Source organism: Hemiscyllium ocellatum, chromosome 23 (assembly GCF_020745735.1).
Source record: "Hemiscyllium ocellatum isolate sHemOce1 chromosome 23, sHemOce1.pat.X.cur, whole genome shotgun sequence".
Classification (NCBI taxonomy): domain Eukaryota; kingdom Metazoa; phylum Chordata; class Chondrichthyes; order Orectolobiformes; family Hemiscylliidae; genus Hemiscyllium; species Hemiscyllium ocellatum.
Window position 1 is genome coordinate 35,427,719 of NC_083423.1, and position 16,626 is coordinate 35,444,344.

The window sequence follows — 16,626 nt, forward strand, 5'->3', positions numbered from 1 at the left end:
ACATGAATACGTGGATGCTACTGTCTAGAATGCAAAGAAAATGATGATTAAAAAAGCACAGCAACTGTGATCCATTTTCTCCCTCCGTATTCTGTATCATAACTCTTATTAGTGACAACTTGATCTGTGAAGTGACCCCATATGGCCTGAGATGAATTTCTATTGGATAACAATTCTCAGCACAGCTAATTCAGCTCTGAGAAACTGAAGGAGTAGAAAATAGAGGATACATGCAATAAAGTGGCTGGTCTTTGCACAATAAGTTTTGGAATGCATTAACAGGGCCAAGTCAGGGCACCTGGCCTAGCAACACTGCTGACCTGCACCAGACCTGATTTAAGTGCAGTACTAACCACTGTTCTCCGACAGTGGAGCAATGTCGAGTCCTCCAGCGCTGTATCAAACCCCAGCCTATAAGCAAAAAGGCACAGTGTCAGGTCAATTAAAAAAAAACTTTTCCATAAAATGTGCTAAATGATTTGTATTTTGGGAATAAAATTTAAAGTAAAATATACGTTAGCAGCTCATTTGTGATCATCCTTTCGAGGACAGCGATTTCCAGTAATGTACCTAATTAGATATGATACAGTGTGCTAGGTATGTGGTTCATAACTACCAACCACTATTGCAATGCGTTCTTACCTTGTCCCAACAATGAGTTGACCTGATTGGGACACAAGGCAGTGGTGCAGATGAAATTTAATTAATTCTGCAAACAAATGAAGTTGTGTTGATGACAGGCACCAGGATACAGCAGTGACAGAATCATTAGTCACACACACAGGTACAGTCATCACCATTTATCACCAACCTATTTCGGAAATCATCATTATACACTGTATTTTACAGCTACAAAAATATTAGTTTGATATTAATTGGAATCTTCTTTTAAAAAAATTATTTGCACATCCTGAGAACTGTTTAATTTACAGATGAAAGATCATGTGCAGCTACCTTTTCTGCCACTCTTGAGTACTGGAATTGTGTTCTACCTACATTAAAGGCACAAGTATTATGAGTTGGAGAAATGGACTAAAATGCTTCTCTTTCAAACTAACAAAACTTGCACCTAATTTAAAGAAACAAACTTACAATGTGGCAATAGCTACTGATCAAAGCAATAAATTTGTGTTAAATAAATCTCCAGTCATTTGGCACTTCTTGCATCCTCTCGACATCACAAAACACTTTACTTCAAAAAGAATTTCCTGGCTGTGTACACATTGCTGTTACTGCAAACAACCAACTCCGGGCAGCCAGTTATTCACTCTGAACTAACATTACTGGAATGGATTTTCCAGTCATTGTCATACAATTGCTTTTGGGAGCTAACTGTCTAGTGAATTGGTTGTCACATTTCTAACATTACAACAGTGACAGTTTGTCCTTGAAAAAAATGTTTAGAGTCAGAGAATCACAGAACTGTATAACCACAGAAACAGACCATTTGTCCAGGCTGACCAGATAGCCTAAATTAACATAGTCCTAGATGCCAGCATTTGACCCATATCCTTCCATCCTTTCCTAATCATATACTCATCCAGATGCCTTTTAAATGCTTCCCATCTTAAACCTGTGCCCTCTAGTTTTGGACTCCCCTACCCTGGAAGAAGACCTTGGCTATTTAACCAAGCTATGCCCCTCATAATTGTTTAAACCTCAGAGACCCATACGCCAAGGAAAATAGCCCCTGTCTATTCAGCCTCTCCCCATAATACGAACTCTCCAACTCTGGCAACACCCTTGTAAATCTTTTTCTGCACTCTTTCAAGTTTCACAACATCTTGACAATAGCAGGGAAACTGGAATTGAATGCAGTTTTCCGAAAGTTGCCCTAACTGTCCTGTACAGTTGCGACATGACAGCCCAACTCCTATACTCAATGCACTGATCAATAAAGGCAAGCATACCAAATACCTTCTTCACTTTTCTGTCAACGTGTGACTCCACTTTAAGGAACTGTGAACCTGCACCCCAAGGTGTCTTTGTTCAGACACACTCCGCAGAACCCTACCAATAAGAGTATAGGTACTGCCCTGATTTGCCCTACCAAAGTGCAGCAAGGTCCCATGGTACTCTGAGATGACAATCTTCACTATCCACTATACCATTAATTTTGGTGCCATCTGAAAACTTATTAACCACTCCTGCTATATTCACATCCAAATCATTTATATAAATGACAAAAAGAAGTGGACCAAGCACTGGTCCTTGCAGCACATTGCTGGTCACAGGCCTCCACTCTGAAAAACAACCCTCCACCATCACCCACTGTCTTCTACCTTCAAGATGTGGAGGAGCCGGTTTGGACTGGGGTGGACAAAGTTAAAGATCACACAACAACTGGAGCAGTGAAAGCTAGCACTTCCAAATAAACCTGGTGGACTATAACCTAGTGTTGTATGATTTTTAACTTTCTACCTTCAAGCCAGTTTTGTATCCAATTGGATAGCCCTCTCCAGATTCCATGTGATCTAACCTTGCTAACCAGTCTACCACATGGGACCTTGTCTAACGCCTTGCTGAAGTTCGTATAGACAACATCCACCACTGTGCCTTCATCAATCTTCTTTGTCACTTCTTCAAAAAGCTCAAACAAGTTGGTAAGATATGATTCCCCAAGCACAAGGCTGTGTTGAATATCCCTCATCAGTCCTTACCTTTCCATGTACATGTACGTCTGGTCCCTGAGAATGTCCTCCAACAACTTTTCCACCACTGACATCAGAGTCATCAATCTCTAGTTCCCTGGCTTTTCATTACCACTATTCTTAAATAATGGCACCACATTAGCCACCCTCCAGTCTTCTTGCACTTTAACCATTGCTATCGATAATACAAATATCTCAGTAAAGGGCCCAGAATCATTTCCCTAGCTTTGCACAAAGTTTTGGAAACATATGATCAGGGATTTATCTACCTACATACATTTTAAGACATTCAGCACCTCCTCTTCTCTAATATGGCCACTTTTCAAGATATCTCTATTTACTTCTTCAAGTTCTCTAGTTTCCATATCATTCTCCACAGTAAATATGATATGGAATACTCACTTAGTATCTCACCCATCTCCTATGGTTCCACACATAGACCTTGTTAATCTTTAAGGGCCCCTATTCTCTTCTTAGTTAATCTTTTGTCCTTAACAAATTTGTTGAATCTCTTTAGAATTTTCCTTAATCCTATTTGCCAAAGCTATCCATGTCCTATGTTTGCCCTCCTGAGTACTCTCCAACTGCACTTATACTCCTCGAGGAATTCATTCAATCCCAGTTGTCTATACCTGACACATGCCTCTTTTTCACGACCAGAGCCTCAATTTCTCTAGTCATCTAGCACTCCCTACCCATTCCAGTCTTGCCCATCACACTAACAGGAATATAATCTCTGGATTGTCACTATCTCATTTTTTTGAGGATCTCTCCCTTTCCATCTGTCCCTTCACCAATGAATATCCTTCCCCAATCAACTTGTCAAAGTTGATCTTACTCCAGTTTATGTCAGGTCTATCCTTTCCATAACTATTTTAAAGCTAATAGAATTATGATCACTGGCCCTAGAGCGTTCCCCCACTGACACCTCAGTCATGTGTCCTATCTTATTTCCCAAGAGAAGGTGTAGTTTTGCTCCTTCTCTCAGAGGTACATTCACATACTGAATCAGAACATTTTTTTGTACACACTTAAATTCCTCTCCATCTGATCCTTTAACACTATGGCAGTCCCAGTCTATGTTTGTGAAGTTAAAATCCCCTACTACTACAACCCTAGCAGTTTGACAGATATCGGAGATCTCCTTACAAATGTGCTTCTCAATTTCCTGCTGACTATTGGGTAGGTGGGGGGTGGGGTGGGGGAAGGGGTGGCCCAGCTATAATACAATAAGGTGATCCTCCTTTTCTTATTTCTCAGTTCTACCCAAATACCATGACTGGACATACTCCCAGGAATATCCTCCGCAAGTACAACCCTAATATTATCCCTAGCCAAACACACCACTCTCCCTTTTCTCTTGACCTCCATTCTACCCTTCCTATTGCATCCATACCCTCGAACATTAAGCTGCCAGTCCAGCCCTTCCCTGACCACATTTCTGTAATTGTTATGATATCCCAGTTTCATGTTCCCAAACATGCCCTGAGGCCATCTGCCTTAACTATCAAGCCTGTTTCATTAAAATAAATGCAGTTTAATTGATCAGTCTTGCCTGTCTTGATTATTCAACTCACTCCTTTTCTCAACTGTACCATCCTCAGACTTATCTTGAATAGCAACAGCAAATCTCCCCACTGGGACATTGGTCCCCTTCTAATCGTTTGGTTGTAAAGTGTTTAGGAAGTACTGAATTCATGAAAGGCACAACAGCAACACAAGTCATTTAAAAAAAAATTAGCTCACTTGTTGTGAAAGTTTTGTAGTATGCATGTGCATAAGCTAAGGAAATCTGACCAGAACACCACGGATCATATCTTATTACACCTACCCAGATAGCACACTAATTGGTGTGTGATCAAGAGTTGAAAATGTGTTGCTGGAAAGGCGCAGCAGGTCAGGCAGCATCCAAGGAGCAGGAGAATCAATGTTTCGGGCATGAGCTCTTCTTCAAGAATGAAGATCATGCCCGAAACATCGATTCTCCTGCTCCTTGGATGCTGCCTGACCTGCTGCGCCTTTCCAGCAACACATTTTCAGCTCTGATCTTCAGCATCTGCAGTCCTCACTTTCTCCTAGTGTGATCAAGAGTGCCAGTTATTTTAAGAAGCAGTTGACACTACTGAACTATAGTTGGTGTCTGTATCTGCTCCAAAATTTGGCACAATTGCCTTTACCAACCAATCTGGCTCAATGAAGATACTGAGTATTTCAATTAGTGGTTCAAATCATAACAGCCAGGTGTTGCAGTAGGAAAACTGGTGCACACTTGCATCATTTTAGTGCCAGCAAGTCAGCTTCTGATTATTGTACCTTCTCCAGTTGTTGAGATCAGAATTATACACAGCATTAAGCACAAATTCATTTTGCTGACCAATGAACATGGAATAGCTGATTTAGCATACACGGGACTAGAAGCCATCTGCTTCTAAAGGCAATGTTCATGTATTGGAGAGGTCATTGCGAATACCTGAAAATCCATCTCTCCTTGCAACTGAAGGAGAAAAAACATTCTTTGCTTAAACAAAACCAAGATCTGTGTATGAAGACAAAGTGGGAGAAACCATCTATTGTTCACAATTGCTGAATCTTTGCAACATTAAATATGTATTTAGTAAATGTCCAAAATAAATGCACTTGCCAGGAATGTTTACAGGTCTGACTGGATGAAGCACTGAAGGTCCTGGTGCATGGTAGACAAATAGATCATACATTTGCGACATTATGTTGAAAGTATAATATATAGATAGCTAAGACAAAGATCCACCAATTTGCCATCTCCTACTGGATGTCTGACCATCTTTATTTAGAAGGAATCTTGATAGCTCTTATCAGAACCGAGACATTGGTAGCTGAAACCTTGGTTCAAAAAATACCCTTCACTCAGATTGAATGTACTATAATTTTCAGGGGTTGCAGAATCAAAACAAGATAATCTTGCTTGAATTAAGCCAAGGAATATCTTTACAAATGAACAAAATACAAAAGTTAAGTCAAAGTTAGGGCGGCACGAAGGCTCAATGATTAGCACTGCTGCCTCACAGCATCAGGTTCCATTCTAGCCTCAGGTGACTGTCTGTGTGGAGTTTGCACATTCTCCCTGTGTCTGCGTGGGTTTCCTCTGGGTGCTCCGGTTTCCTCCACCAGTCCAAAGATGTGCAGGTCAGGTGAATTGGCCATGCTAAATTGCCCATAGTGTTAGATGCATTAGTCAGAGGGAAATGGGTCTGGGTGGGTTACTCTTCAGAGGATCGGTGTGGACTGGTTGGGCTGAAGGGCCTGTTTCCACACCATAGGGAATCTAATCGAAACAAAGATTAGTTGCTAACTATTTTTATTTATAATTCAAAATGGTACTGATATGTAGTACCCATTTTTGTTTAAATGGCAAACATTACCAGCAAACATGCTTGGAATAGTGACTGAATTTGACGGCTGAACCGTGTTGAGTGAAGATGCAGAATTGCCGTGGCTTGATCATTGATACCCCTCAAGCTAAAGGACAACTGATATTGTCTGATATTGTCTATCTCAAAAACACTGCAGATCCATTATCCCTTATCTAATCACACTATTTAGAAATAAAAGAAGACCATAAACTACTAAAATTCATTGTATTTCTGTTTAGGTATTGTATTTTTTAAGGATCCTGTTAGAGAGATTATCTCTGTATGGTTACGGTCCTGGACTCTTTAGGCATCTAAAGTGTACTTTATTGTGAAATATATAACTGTGACTAGAGATCATTATCATCACATTAGAAGGTGATGCTTTACATTATCTTGTGATATTCCTCTTATGTACTTAGATTAGATTACTTACAGTGTGGAAACAGGCCCTTCAGCCCAACAAGTCCACACCGACCCGCCGAAGCGCAACCTACCCATACCCCTACATTTACCCCTTACCTAACACTATGGGCAATTTAGCATGGCCAATTCACCTGACCCGCACATCTTTGGACTGTGGGAGGAAACCGGAGCACCCGGAGGAAACCCACGCAGACACGGGGAGAACGTGCAAACTCCACACAGTCAGTCGCCTGAGTCGGGAATTGAACCTGGGTCTCAGGCGCTGTGAGGCAGCAGTGCTAACCACTGTGCCACCGTGCCGCCCTACTGTTTTCAGTGAACCATTAACTATCGAAATAAATAAGTAAATTAGGACCAGATTTGTATCAACAGAGAGAATAATTTCCTGAAAATGCATTAAGTTCCCGCCCACTATGATCACATACTTTCAGCACAATGGGTCAGGAGTAAGCTTCAGCAATTTGGTCCCTTGAACTAGTTCCACAATTCAGTATGATCATGGCTGGTCTGATCATTCTCTTTCCTGCTTACTGTTCATAACCCTCGAGTCTCTTGTTATCCAAAATCTCAGTCTTGAAAATATTAAATGAGCCAATCTGCACAGCTCTCTGGTGTTGAGAATTTCAAAGATTAACAACCTTCTGAAAGAAGAAATTCCTCAATCTCATGGGTAAACAGGAGACCTCTTATTTTAAAACTGTGCATGAAGCACACTTTGTATTGTCTCACCAATATCCTGAACATTCAAAGCAAGGCTCTTCTACAATACTCCACTGCCTTAACAGTAAAATACAACACTCTATTTGCCTTCCTAATTACTTGTTGTACTTGCACACTAATGTTCTGTGATTCATATAGAAGGACACAAACTCAACTATATAGAGCATTCTCGCAACCTCTTACGATATGTGTTCTACACAACAATTGGCTTTGCCACCTATCTCAGTATTATCAGCTAATTTAGCTATAACATTCTCTGTCCCTCCATCCAAGCTATTAATTTAGATTGTAAATAGTTGATTATTAATACAGCTTATCTTACAGAATTAGTTTTCTTATCACTTTTCAAATTGTGATTGAGGAAGCATTGACAGTAATGATGTATCATCAATGCATCTTGATCTACAGCATATCAAAAGCTCAGATCACATTTCATACAAACTTCTATTAATTATATTCTTGGTTACAAGATTACAAGTCTTTAGATTTGAGTCTAAAGACTCCATAGAAGCTGCCTTGGCTAAAGCTACACTTCATCAGATTTTGCTTTCAGATTTCCAGCACACAGATTTTAAAAATTCTGTTTGACGATTTGACAGCACAAGCTTTCCTAGCTTTGTGATAAGGGTGTCAGTAGTGTGAACAGTTGGTGATTTACCTGAACATAACCTACCTGTGGGAGTATCTAGGCACAACCAGCGAAAGTGAAGGAGGGGAGGGTTACAGCTACTGTCTGACAAATGCAGCAGGGACAAAATGACTGATGAATGGCCTGGTAGTGTGTGTGTGTAGGAGAGATTAGAAGTATAATTATTAAATTGACATCTGTCTTATTCTGAGGGAGAGTTTGGCTTGCAAGGAATAATGAAAGTAAAAATCAAACTGTAATTAATTGTGTAAATATCAAAAAACTTGGAGGCAATCTGCTGCCCCTAAGAATGTTGATGTAGCCATTGAGAGTGTCATTAAACTTATGGCAATGACATGGCTGCTGTTTTTGGCTAGTGAATGCAAATTCTATGACACCTCCACCTCCTTCTATTTGACATAACCCAACACCAATCTTCAGCTTTAAATTTCCCAAATCCTCAAAAACATTATCACCAGAAATCTTCTTCCCAGGGTCTCCAAACTTGACAGTCCACTTTTATCTGCTTCACGAGTTCTACAAACAGGACTGCTCTGATAGCTTCTTGCTTCAGAGTCGAGAGTGTGGTGTTGGAAAAGCACAGCAGGTCAGGCAGCATCCGAGGAACAGCAGAGTCAATGTTTTGGGCATAAGCTCTTCATCAGGAATAATGAAGGTCTTATGCCCAAAACATCAATTCTCCTGCTCCTCTGCTTCCATCCAGAAAGACACATTTTGACTCTGATCTCCTAGTCCTCACTTTCTCCTAGCTCCTTGTTTCAGTTTAGTCTTGCCTCAGGAATTCATTTCCTTCTATCATCCCTGGAGTTTTTATATCCATGTTCAGTCTCTTTCAACCTATATCTATAATTCTGCAAGTAACTGATTCCATTTATTCCCTTTCACCAGTGTCTCTGTATGTTCTTTACAACCTACGATGGACTGCAGGCTCTTCATTTCTTCCTTCAACAGGGTCCAAACATTCCCCAGGCACCATTTTTCTCCTCTCTGTATTCTATACTGTCTCTTATATTGAACAACGTCCCTCTGCTCCAGTCACTTACTCCACATACAAGGTATCCCGATGGGGACTTGTTACCTGGAATAAGGGACATCCACATTCTCTACAAAATTCACTTCATAACCAAATACTGATGAAAATTGTTGATTTAATCCTTACAATATTAGATGTACTAAGGCAAAACTGGTCTCAAAATTCAGTTTTGATTGCTAGTCATCGTTTAGGTAAATTAGCTTTCAAAATCAAATCTTAAAATATTGTACCCAAGAATATAATTAATAGAAGATTGCATGAAATGTGATCTCAACTTTCAATATGCTGTAAACTAGGATGCACTGGTGATACATCATTACTGTCAATGCTTCCTCAATACACAACACAGCAGTGGGATTTTATCGCCATGCTTCAGAATTCTGCCATCAGGATCAAATGAAGGTCCCATGACTGCATTTGCCAGGCACCAAACAGAAGGAGTTTTTCCTAATTAGCCATCTCCATGCTCACCATCCCATTAAAAAGGAAAATGGCCCAAATACAGGGCAAACAGCTCTAGAACCTTGATCGCTCAATGCAGAGGAGTGAAAACTGCTTAGATAGGTAGGAAGACCCAAGGGCACCCTGGAATGAAGGCAACCTCAGAGGCGTGGCAATGATTACATCTTATATTAGGGGATGGTGGTTGGTCCCACAGAAAAGAAGGGAATGTTCTCTTGGAGGATTTGTTGGACTGTGGGATTTGCCTTTCTTGCTCTTGTCCACATTTTTATAAATCTCCTTTATAACGTTTTTATAAACTCTAGGGTCAGTTCTGACTTAAATATGCCCATTAATGGGGGAGGAGGGCAAGTTTGCTTTGTCATCCACTTGTATTTGAGATGTTTTTATGAGTCAAGTGTTGAACAAAACAACCTCCTGGGAAATTCTATTAATTTCGGTTAGCTTGCACCATATACTCCTAATGTTGCCCTTGAAAAGGTGGTGGTGAGCTGCTTTCTCGAACTGCTGCATTCCATGTAGGTAGCCCCGCATTGTCTTTAGGGAGACAGTTCCAGAATTTTGACCCAGTGACATTGAAGGAACAGTAATATATTTCCAAGTCAGGATGTTGCGTGGCTTGGAAACGTAATTGCACATGGTGTTTCCATATATCTGATGCCCTTGTCCTTCTAAATGTAAGTGGTCATGGGTGCGCATGGTGCTATCTGAGAATCTTTGGTGAATGTTTTGTGGTGAAACTTGTAGATAGTACACACTGTTGCACTTGAACATCAGTGGCGGAGGGAGTTGGTGTTTGTTGATTTGGTGCCAATTAAGGGGGCTGCTTTGTCCTGAATGGTGTCAAGTTTCTTGAATGTTGTTGGAGGTACAGCCCTCCAGACAAGTGGGGAGTATTCCATTACACTCCTGCCTTGTGCCTTGTAGATATTGGACATGCTTTGGGGAGTTAGTAGAAGAGCTAGTAGGTGAATTAGCCAAGCCAAGATTCCCACCAACTGACCAGCTCTTATAGCCATATGAGTGGCATGGTGGCTCAGGGATTAACACTGCTATCTCACAGCACTAGGGACCTAGGTTCAGTTCCAGCCTTGGGCAACTGTATGTGTGGAATTTGCACATTCTCCCCGTGTCTGTGTGGGTTTCATCTGGGTGCTCTGGTTTCATCCCACAATCCAAAGGTGTGTAGATCAGGTGAATTAGCCAAGCTAAATTGCCGATAGTGTAGGTTATTAGTCAGGGATAAATGTAGGGGAATGGCTCTGGCTGGGGTACTCTTTGCACATCGGTGTGGACTTGCTGGGCTGAAAGACCTATTTTCATACATCAGGAATTCTAATTCACAGTATTAATATTACTAGTTAACGCTTAAAGGTTTGGAGGGCTTCCATAGAGACTGGTATAGAAATCTGGAAAAGCAGTGTTTTTTTCATCACTTTCTATATTTGAAGTTTAAAATGTTTCATTTTTGAAACCATCACAGTTTAACAAACGTACTATTACTTTTCAGGACAACTACTTTGAACTAATTTTTAGACAACTGAAAAGAGGATGCATTTCTGTTCAGGAACATTGGTGTCTCTTAAAGTAGCTGGAGAGTTAAATTACTAATGAAACATTGGGTTCAGTTCAACATTCATTAGTTTATGATCAGTGATAAAAGATGTTGGGATGAGCAGACTGTCCACAAGTTATATAATACGGTTTTGAAGATGGTATCTCAGACTTCTTCAGAGCAAAGATTCCATGGTATTTTGTAAATATGTGACATTTTGCGAATTTTGCCTCTGAATAAATTTGATTTATGCTGCTATTTTATTCATGTGCTTTTCTCACAGTTTTCTTTTTACCCCCTGCTTAACCTGAATTGACTCATCATTGGTAATCAGCAACCAGCTTATTCAAAATTAAAATGCTACATTATTTTTGCAATTTTCAAAATGTATGCATTTTTCTTCTAACTTGAAATAACTGGGTTAAAACAAGAACTCCCCAAGCAAATTGTAATGACAAGTGCTAGAAAGGAATTTAAACAAACCACAAAAATATTGTTTGTGCACAGCATCTTCCTGATGATCAAAAATATTGCCTTGAGTGCAAGGATTTTGTTGAAATTTATTATTACAATACCATAAAGGATTAAGAAGTAAAATAAATTTCTGGCTTGTTTCTGAGGCTCCTGATTCAACTTACTGGTCATGAATTGTGTTTTGCTCCCTCAGGGTTTTTTTTATAGATTCAGCCGACATAGTCGGAAATGAAGTGAGTTTTTATTGAACACACATTGATGTTCTTGTTTTGTTTGTTCATGGGATATAGGTGCTATTACCTTGATCAGTGTTTATTGCCCATCCCAAGTTGCCCTTGAGAAAGGGTTGGTGAGCAACCTTCTCTGGGATTTTGACCCAGCAACAGTGAAGGAATGATGATATTTTTCCAAGTCAGGATGGTAAGTGGCTTGGAGGGGAACTTGCAGATGATAGTGTTCCCATGTATCTGCTGCCCTTGTCCTTCTAGATAGAAGTGGTCATAAGTTTGGAAGATACGGCCTAAGAAGCTTTGGTGAATTTCTGCAGTGCATTTTGTAGATATTACACATGATTGTTACTGAGCATTGGTGGTGGAGGGACTCAAGTTTGTGGATGTGGTATCGATCAAGCATGCTGCTTTGTCCTAATGATGTCAAGATTATTCAGAACTGTTAGAGCTGCACTCATCCAGGCCAGTGAGGAGTATTCCAACACACTCCTGACTTATGCCTTATAGATGGGAAGTCAGGAGGTGAGTTACTCGCCTCAATATTCCTATCCTTGGACCTGCTCTACTTGCCACACCATTTGTATGTCTAGCCTAGTCAATAATACCTGAGGCAAATCAAGAATGGGGAGAAGCGGCAAAGATAATGCCTTTGAACATCAAGCAATGATGGCTTGATTGTCTTTTGTCATTTCCAGACACTTAATTGTGTTCCATTTTGGAACCCAAGCCCAGATTTTTTTCAGGTTTTGCTGCATTTGGACGTAGTATCTGAGAAGTCATAAATGATGCTGAACATTACGTAATCATCACATACATCTACACTTTTGATCCTAGGATGGAGGAAATGTCATGAAGCAGCTGAAGAGGTTTGAGCCAACGACACGCTCCTGAGGAACACCTGCAGTGATGCCTCAAGCAGAGGTTCCTAACCTCCAAGAAGCAAACCATCCTTTTTCACAGTAGGTATGACTCCAACCAGCAGAGAGTTACCACTCGACTCTCATTGAATCTAGTTATGCAAGGGTTCCTGGATGAAACACAGTCAATGGGTCCTTGATGGAATGTTGGTTGATGGGTGTTGGAATTCAACTCTTTTATCCATTCTTGAACCAAGGTGAATGTGGTCAGGAGCTGAGTGGCTCTGGCAGAACCAAAATTAAGCATCAGTGTACATTTATTGCTGGGCAAGTGTTGCTTGATAGCACTGTTGATGACCCCTTCCATCACTGTACTGATGTCCAGGAGGAGACTGATAGCACAATAATTGGCTGGATTGAATGTGTCCTGCTTCTTGCATTCAAAACATATCTAAGTAATATTCCCCATTGGCGGGGTGATGCCACTGTTGTAGTTGTACTGGAAAATCTTGCCTATCAGCTCAGCAAGTTCTGGAGCACAAGTCTTCAAGACTATTGCTAGAATATTGTTAGGACTCATAGTCTTTGTAGTATCCAATGTCTTCAGCTGTTTTCTGATATTATATGGAATGAATAGTATCGGCTGTGGACTGGCATTTGTGACATGGATACCACAGAGGAGTCCAAAATGGACTAATAGGTGAACTGGATGAGTTATCTTATGATGGAAGAGTGAACAGGCCGAATCTGCATCTGCTGGAAAAACCAAGACAGAACTTGACTAAAACATAGAAAATCCTGTGGGGTCTTGACAGAGTGCATGTGGCAAGACTTCTCTCTCTTGTCAGAGAATCAAGAACTGGAGTCACCGTTTCAAAATAAGGAGTTGCCCATTTAAGACACAGATGAGGTGGAACTTTACTGAGAGAATGCTGCGAATATTTGGAACTCTCTTTGTTAAAAGGCAGCAAAAGGCAGTATTTAAGGCAGAGGCAGTCGATTCATTAAAAGGGAGGACTAAAAGGTATAGGAGTAGGTAGGAATACAGACTAATTGGATCCACCATGATCTAATTAAATGCTGAAGCAAACTTGAAGCGCCAAGTGGCCTCTGTTAATTCATATGTGAGACCGGTATGGAGCAAGTATGGATGAAAAAAGTGTGGGCTTTCAGACTTGCACATCCCCCAAAAATGAAGACAAAAATGAACACCACCTGGTGATGCTTTTTAAAATCAAATCAAAAAGCTGACTCATCGAGTGTTACAAATGCTAAGTTTCAATAGCATAAGTTACCATCTTGGATCTGACCTTGACGTTTTTTTTCCAGGTGAGGCTTGTTTCTCCCATTATTGGATTCTGCGTCTGTTATAATAGCTGTCTACCTTTTGTGCCGAACATCAAATTCTATGGTAATTTGACCTGGAACTAAAACAATGAGGCATTATATTCAATCAGTTGGATATTACAATCTCACATATGTTTCCACATCTGCTTCTTCAGGTAAACTGATTGGTACTCTTCTGAGGAAAATCTGAATAGAAATCCTGTTTTATTATCCAATTGTTAAGTGAGCAAATGCAAATAATTTTAGTTACCTCACTGTGTCTTAGTTCAGATTTCACTTTGTAACAAAATAAAACAATTGGTTATGTCTTTCCATCCCTGAAGGGGAACTAAATAAGCTGACCAGCTTTCTCTTACTGTGACATTGTCTCTCAGCAGTTTGATCTCCCCAATTGGCTTACAGTATGTGCATCACTGTTCTTTGTCTTCTCCCTTAATGAGAAATCAAACACTGTCCCTTCACTCCTTCCTGTCCGGAAAAGGCCCATTGGGAACCCAATCAAACTCTCTGCTGAATTTCAAAATGTATGCCCTAGCCTGATAACCTCATATTTGCATGCATATAGTTACTTCATCGTATGTGAATATCTATTGGAAGCATTTGAAATCTGATAATGATTCAAGATGTCCCAGATCATTAAGGATAACTGTCTCAATGGATGGTTTATTGATTTCAGGTTTTCTCTTTAATATACAATTACCCTCTACACTCTTGTCAGCCTTCCTTGGTCAAGGTGAAGGACGGCAGGCTGGTTATTTGGTAACTAAGCTGTAAAAATTCTCAACCTGAATCTATGTCAAAGGCTTATTATAACTTAAATCCAAACAAACATCAACTATACAGTTATCAGTTCCTAATTGCAACAACATCCTATACAATGAAAGTAAATAATCAGAGATTTTCTTCTGAACTTCTGGATTGTGTTACTGTTACATAATGCATTCTGTGAACCATTAAAAAGAACAATATGCCAGGCATGCTACTTTATGCTCTTGCCACATTTTTTGATGGTTCAGGTTTGTGTGTTATGCTGCTCTGTTATTCTGCTGACAGTATTATCAGTAATCTTCACACTTGTTATATTATTAGCTGACAAGGTGAGCAGGGTTGCAGAATATAATCAGGATACTCACTAAACTGTACCTATTATTAGTTTAAATCATTGAACACGCTTTTATAATTAGTCACAGGTCATTTGTCGCCTACAATTATTTAATCCAAAATAAAGGTTTTTGTAATTTGTAAGTAAATTTGCTGACAAAATTACTGGATAAATTAAGCAGGACCTGTCATTAAAAGATAATGGGTTTTATATGGATAGCATAACAAAATAATAAAAGCATAGAATCAATTTTTATGACTGGAGTTCCAGGGAATGACCCTCCTCTGCACAAAGGGTAAGGAAAAAGAGAGTAGAGACCAGTTATGCCCAGTCTCTGGGGATAACTTGAGGTTTTAGGGCAAGTTTGAAAATGGCTTGGGCTCACTGGCTCAGGATATTCACCCGAATTATACTCAAAATGTAAGCGTCATAGTCAGGAAACTTCCTGTCTTTATTTACTGCAGTAATAAGCATAAAGTATCTTTAGCAAAGTGATTCCATGAATTTGGCAAGGGATTTCTTTTTAGCCCTCCCATTTGAGGGGGGAACTGCGGCTGGCTAAAAATATAGAATCAAGAATCACTACAGTGAGGAACCAGGCCATTCAGCTCATTGATTCAACAGTGATCTTCTGAAGGACATCCCACCCTATCCCTGTGACCCTCTATTTCCCATGGCTAACCCACCTAGGCTGCTCATCTCTGGACACTATGGACAATTTTCCATGGCCAATCCACCTAACCTGCACATCTTTGGATTGTGGGAGGAAACTGGAGCACCTGGAGGAAACAAACGCAGACATGTGGAGAACGTGCAAACTCCACAGAGACAGTTGCCCAAGGGTGGGATCGAACCCGGATCCCTGGTGCTGTGAGGATGCATTGAGCCACTGTGCCACCCTTAAGGTTTAGCATTTTCATCCATTGGACATTTGGCTGCCTGGTGAGAAATTTGATTCATGGTGTGAGGTTGCAAAAGTGAAGAGCTTTATTAGTATAGGTTGTGGAAGTTGGGGCTAAGATGCAACCTTTGGGAGGGAGAAAAGTGTTCACATTATAACTGTGCTTGATGTTCAGTTTGTGATTCATCTACTGGATCTTTGAAGAAGCTATTCAATTCACTGTTTTTGAATGGTCCTTATCATTGTGCAATAGTTAGCGAACATTCCCACTTCTGATCTAGTGACGAAAGGAAGACCATTGATGAAGCAACTGAACATAATTGGGTCAAGGGCACTGCTCTGAGAAACTTCAGCAATGATGTCCTTTTTAAGCATTCACACCACCAGCCAGGAGAGCATTTATTGCCCATCCATCATTGTTCAGAGGGCAGTTAAGAGTCAACCACATTGCTGTGGGTCTGGAGTCACATGTGGCAGTTTCTATCTGTCAAGGGTATTAGTGAACCAGATGGGATGTTTTTCTGCTGACAATCAACAATGGATTCATGCTCATCATCAGACTCATTCTACCATCTGCTGTAGCAGCTTTCAGCCCCAGGTCCTCAAATATTACCTGGATCTTTGGATTAACAGTCCAATGATAATATCTTCAGGCTGGTGCCTCCCCTGGACTGAAATGGTTGATCTTAATCAACTACAATCATTTTCCTTTGTTCTATATATGACTGATGTGTAGTACACACAAACAAAAACAATATTCCTGTTGAGACCTAACTGAAGATTTATAGAGGTTCAGCATGAGCTCCTTGCTTCTTTTTATTCAATGCCTTTCT

The 16,626-nt window shown here is 40.3% G+C and overlaps 1 protein-coding gene across 6 annotated transcripts in view; it reads right to left on the reverse strand.

Annotated features, from left to right (window-relative positions):
- tafa5a (TAFA chemokine like family member 5a) overlaps nucleotides 1-16,626 on the reverse strand; it is a 475,664-nt gene that overhangs the window by 14,744 nt on the left and 444,294 nt on the right. For 2 of the 6 annotated variants that reach the window (XM_060842861.1, XM_060842858.1), the window contains one exon: nucleotides 354-411. The exons of the other annotated variants lie outside the window; for them this stretch is intronic. In XM_060842861.1, coding sequence (XP_060698844.1) covers nucleotides 400-411 — 12 coding nt within the window. In that variant the 3' untranslated portion in view covers nucleotides 354-399. The remainder of the gene's footprint in view (nucleotides 1-353; nucleotides 412-16,626) is intronic. 6 annotated transcript variants of the gene reach the window in all.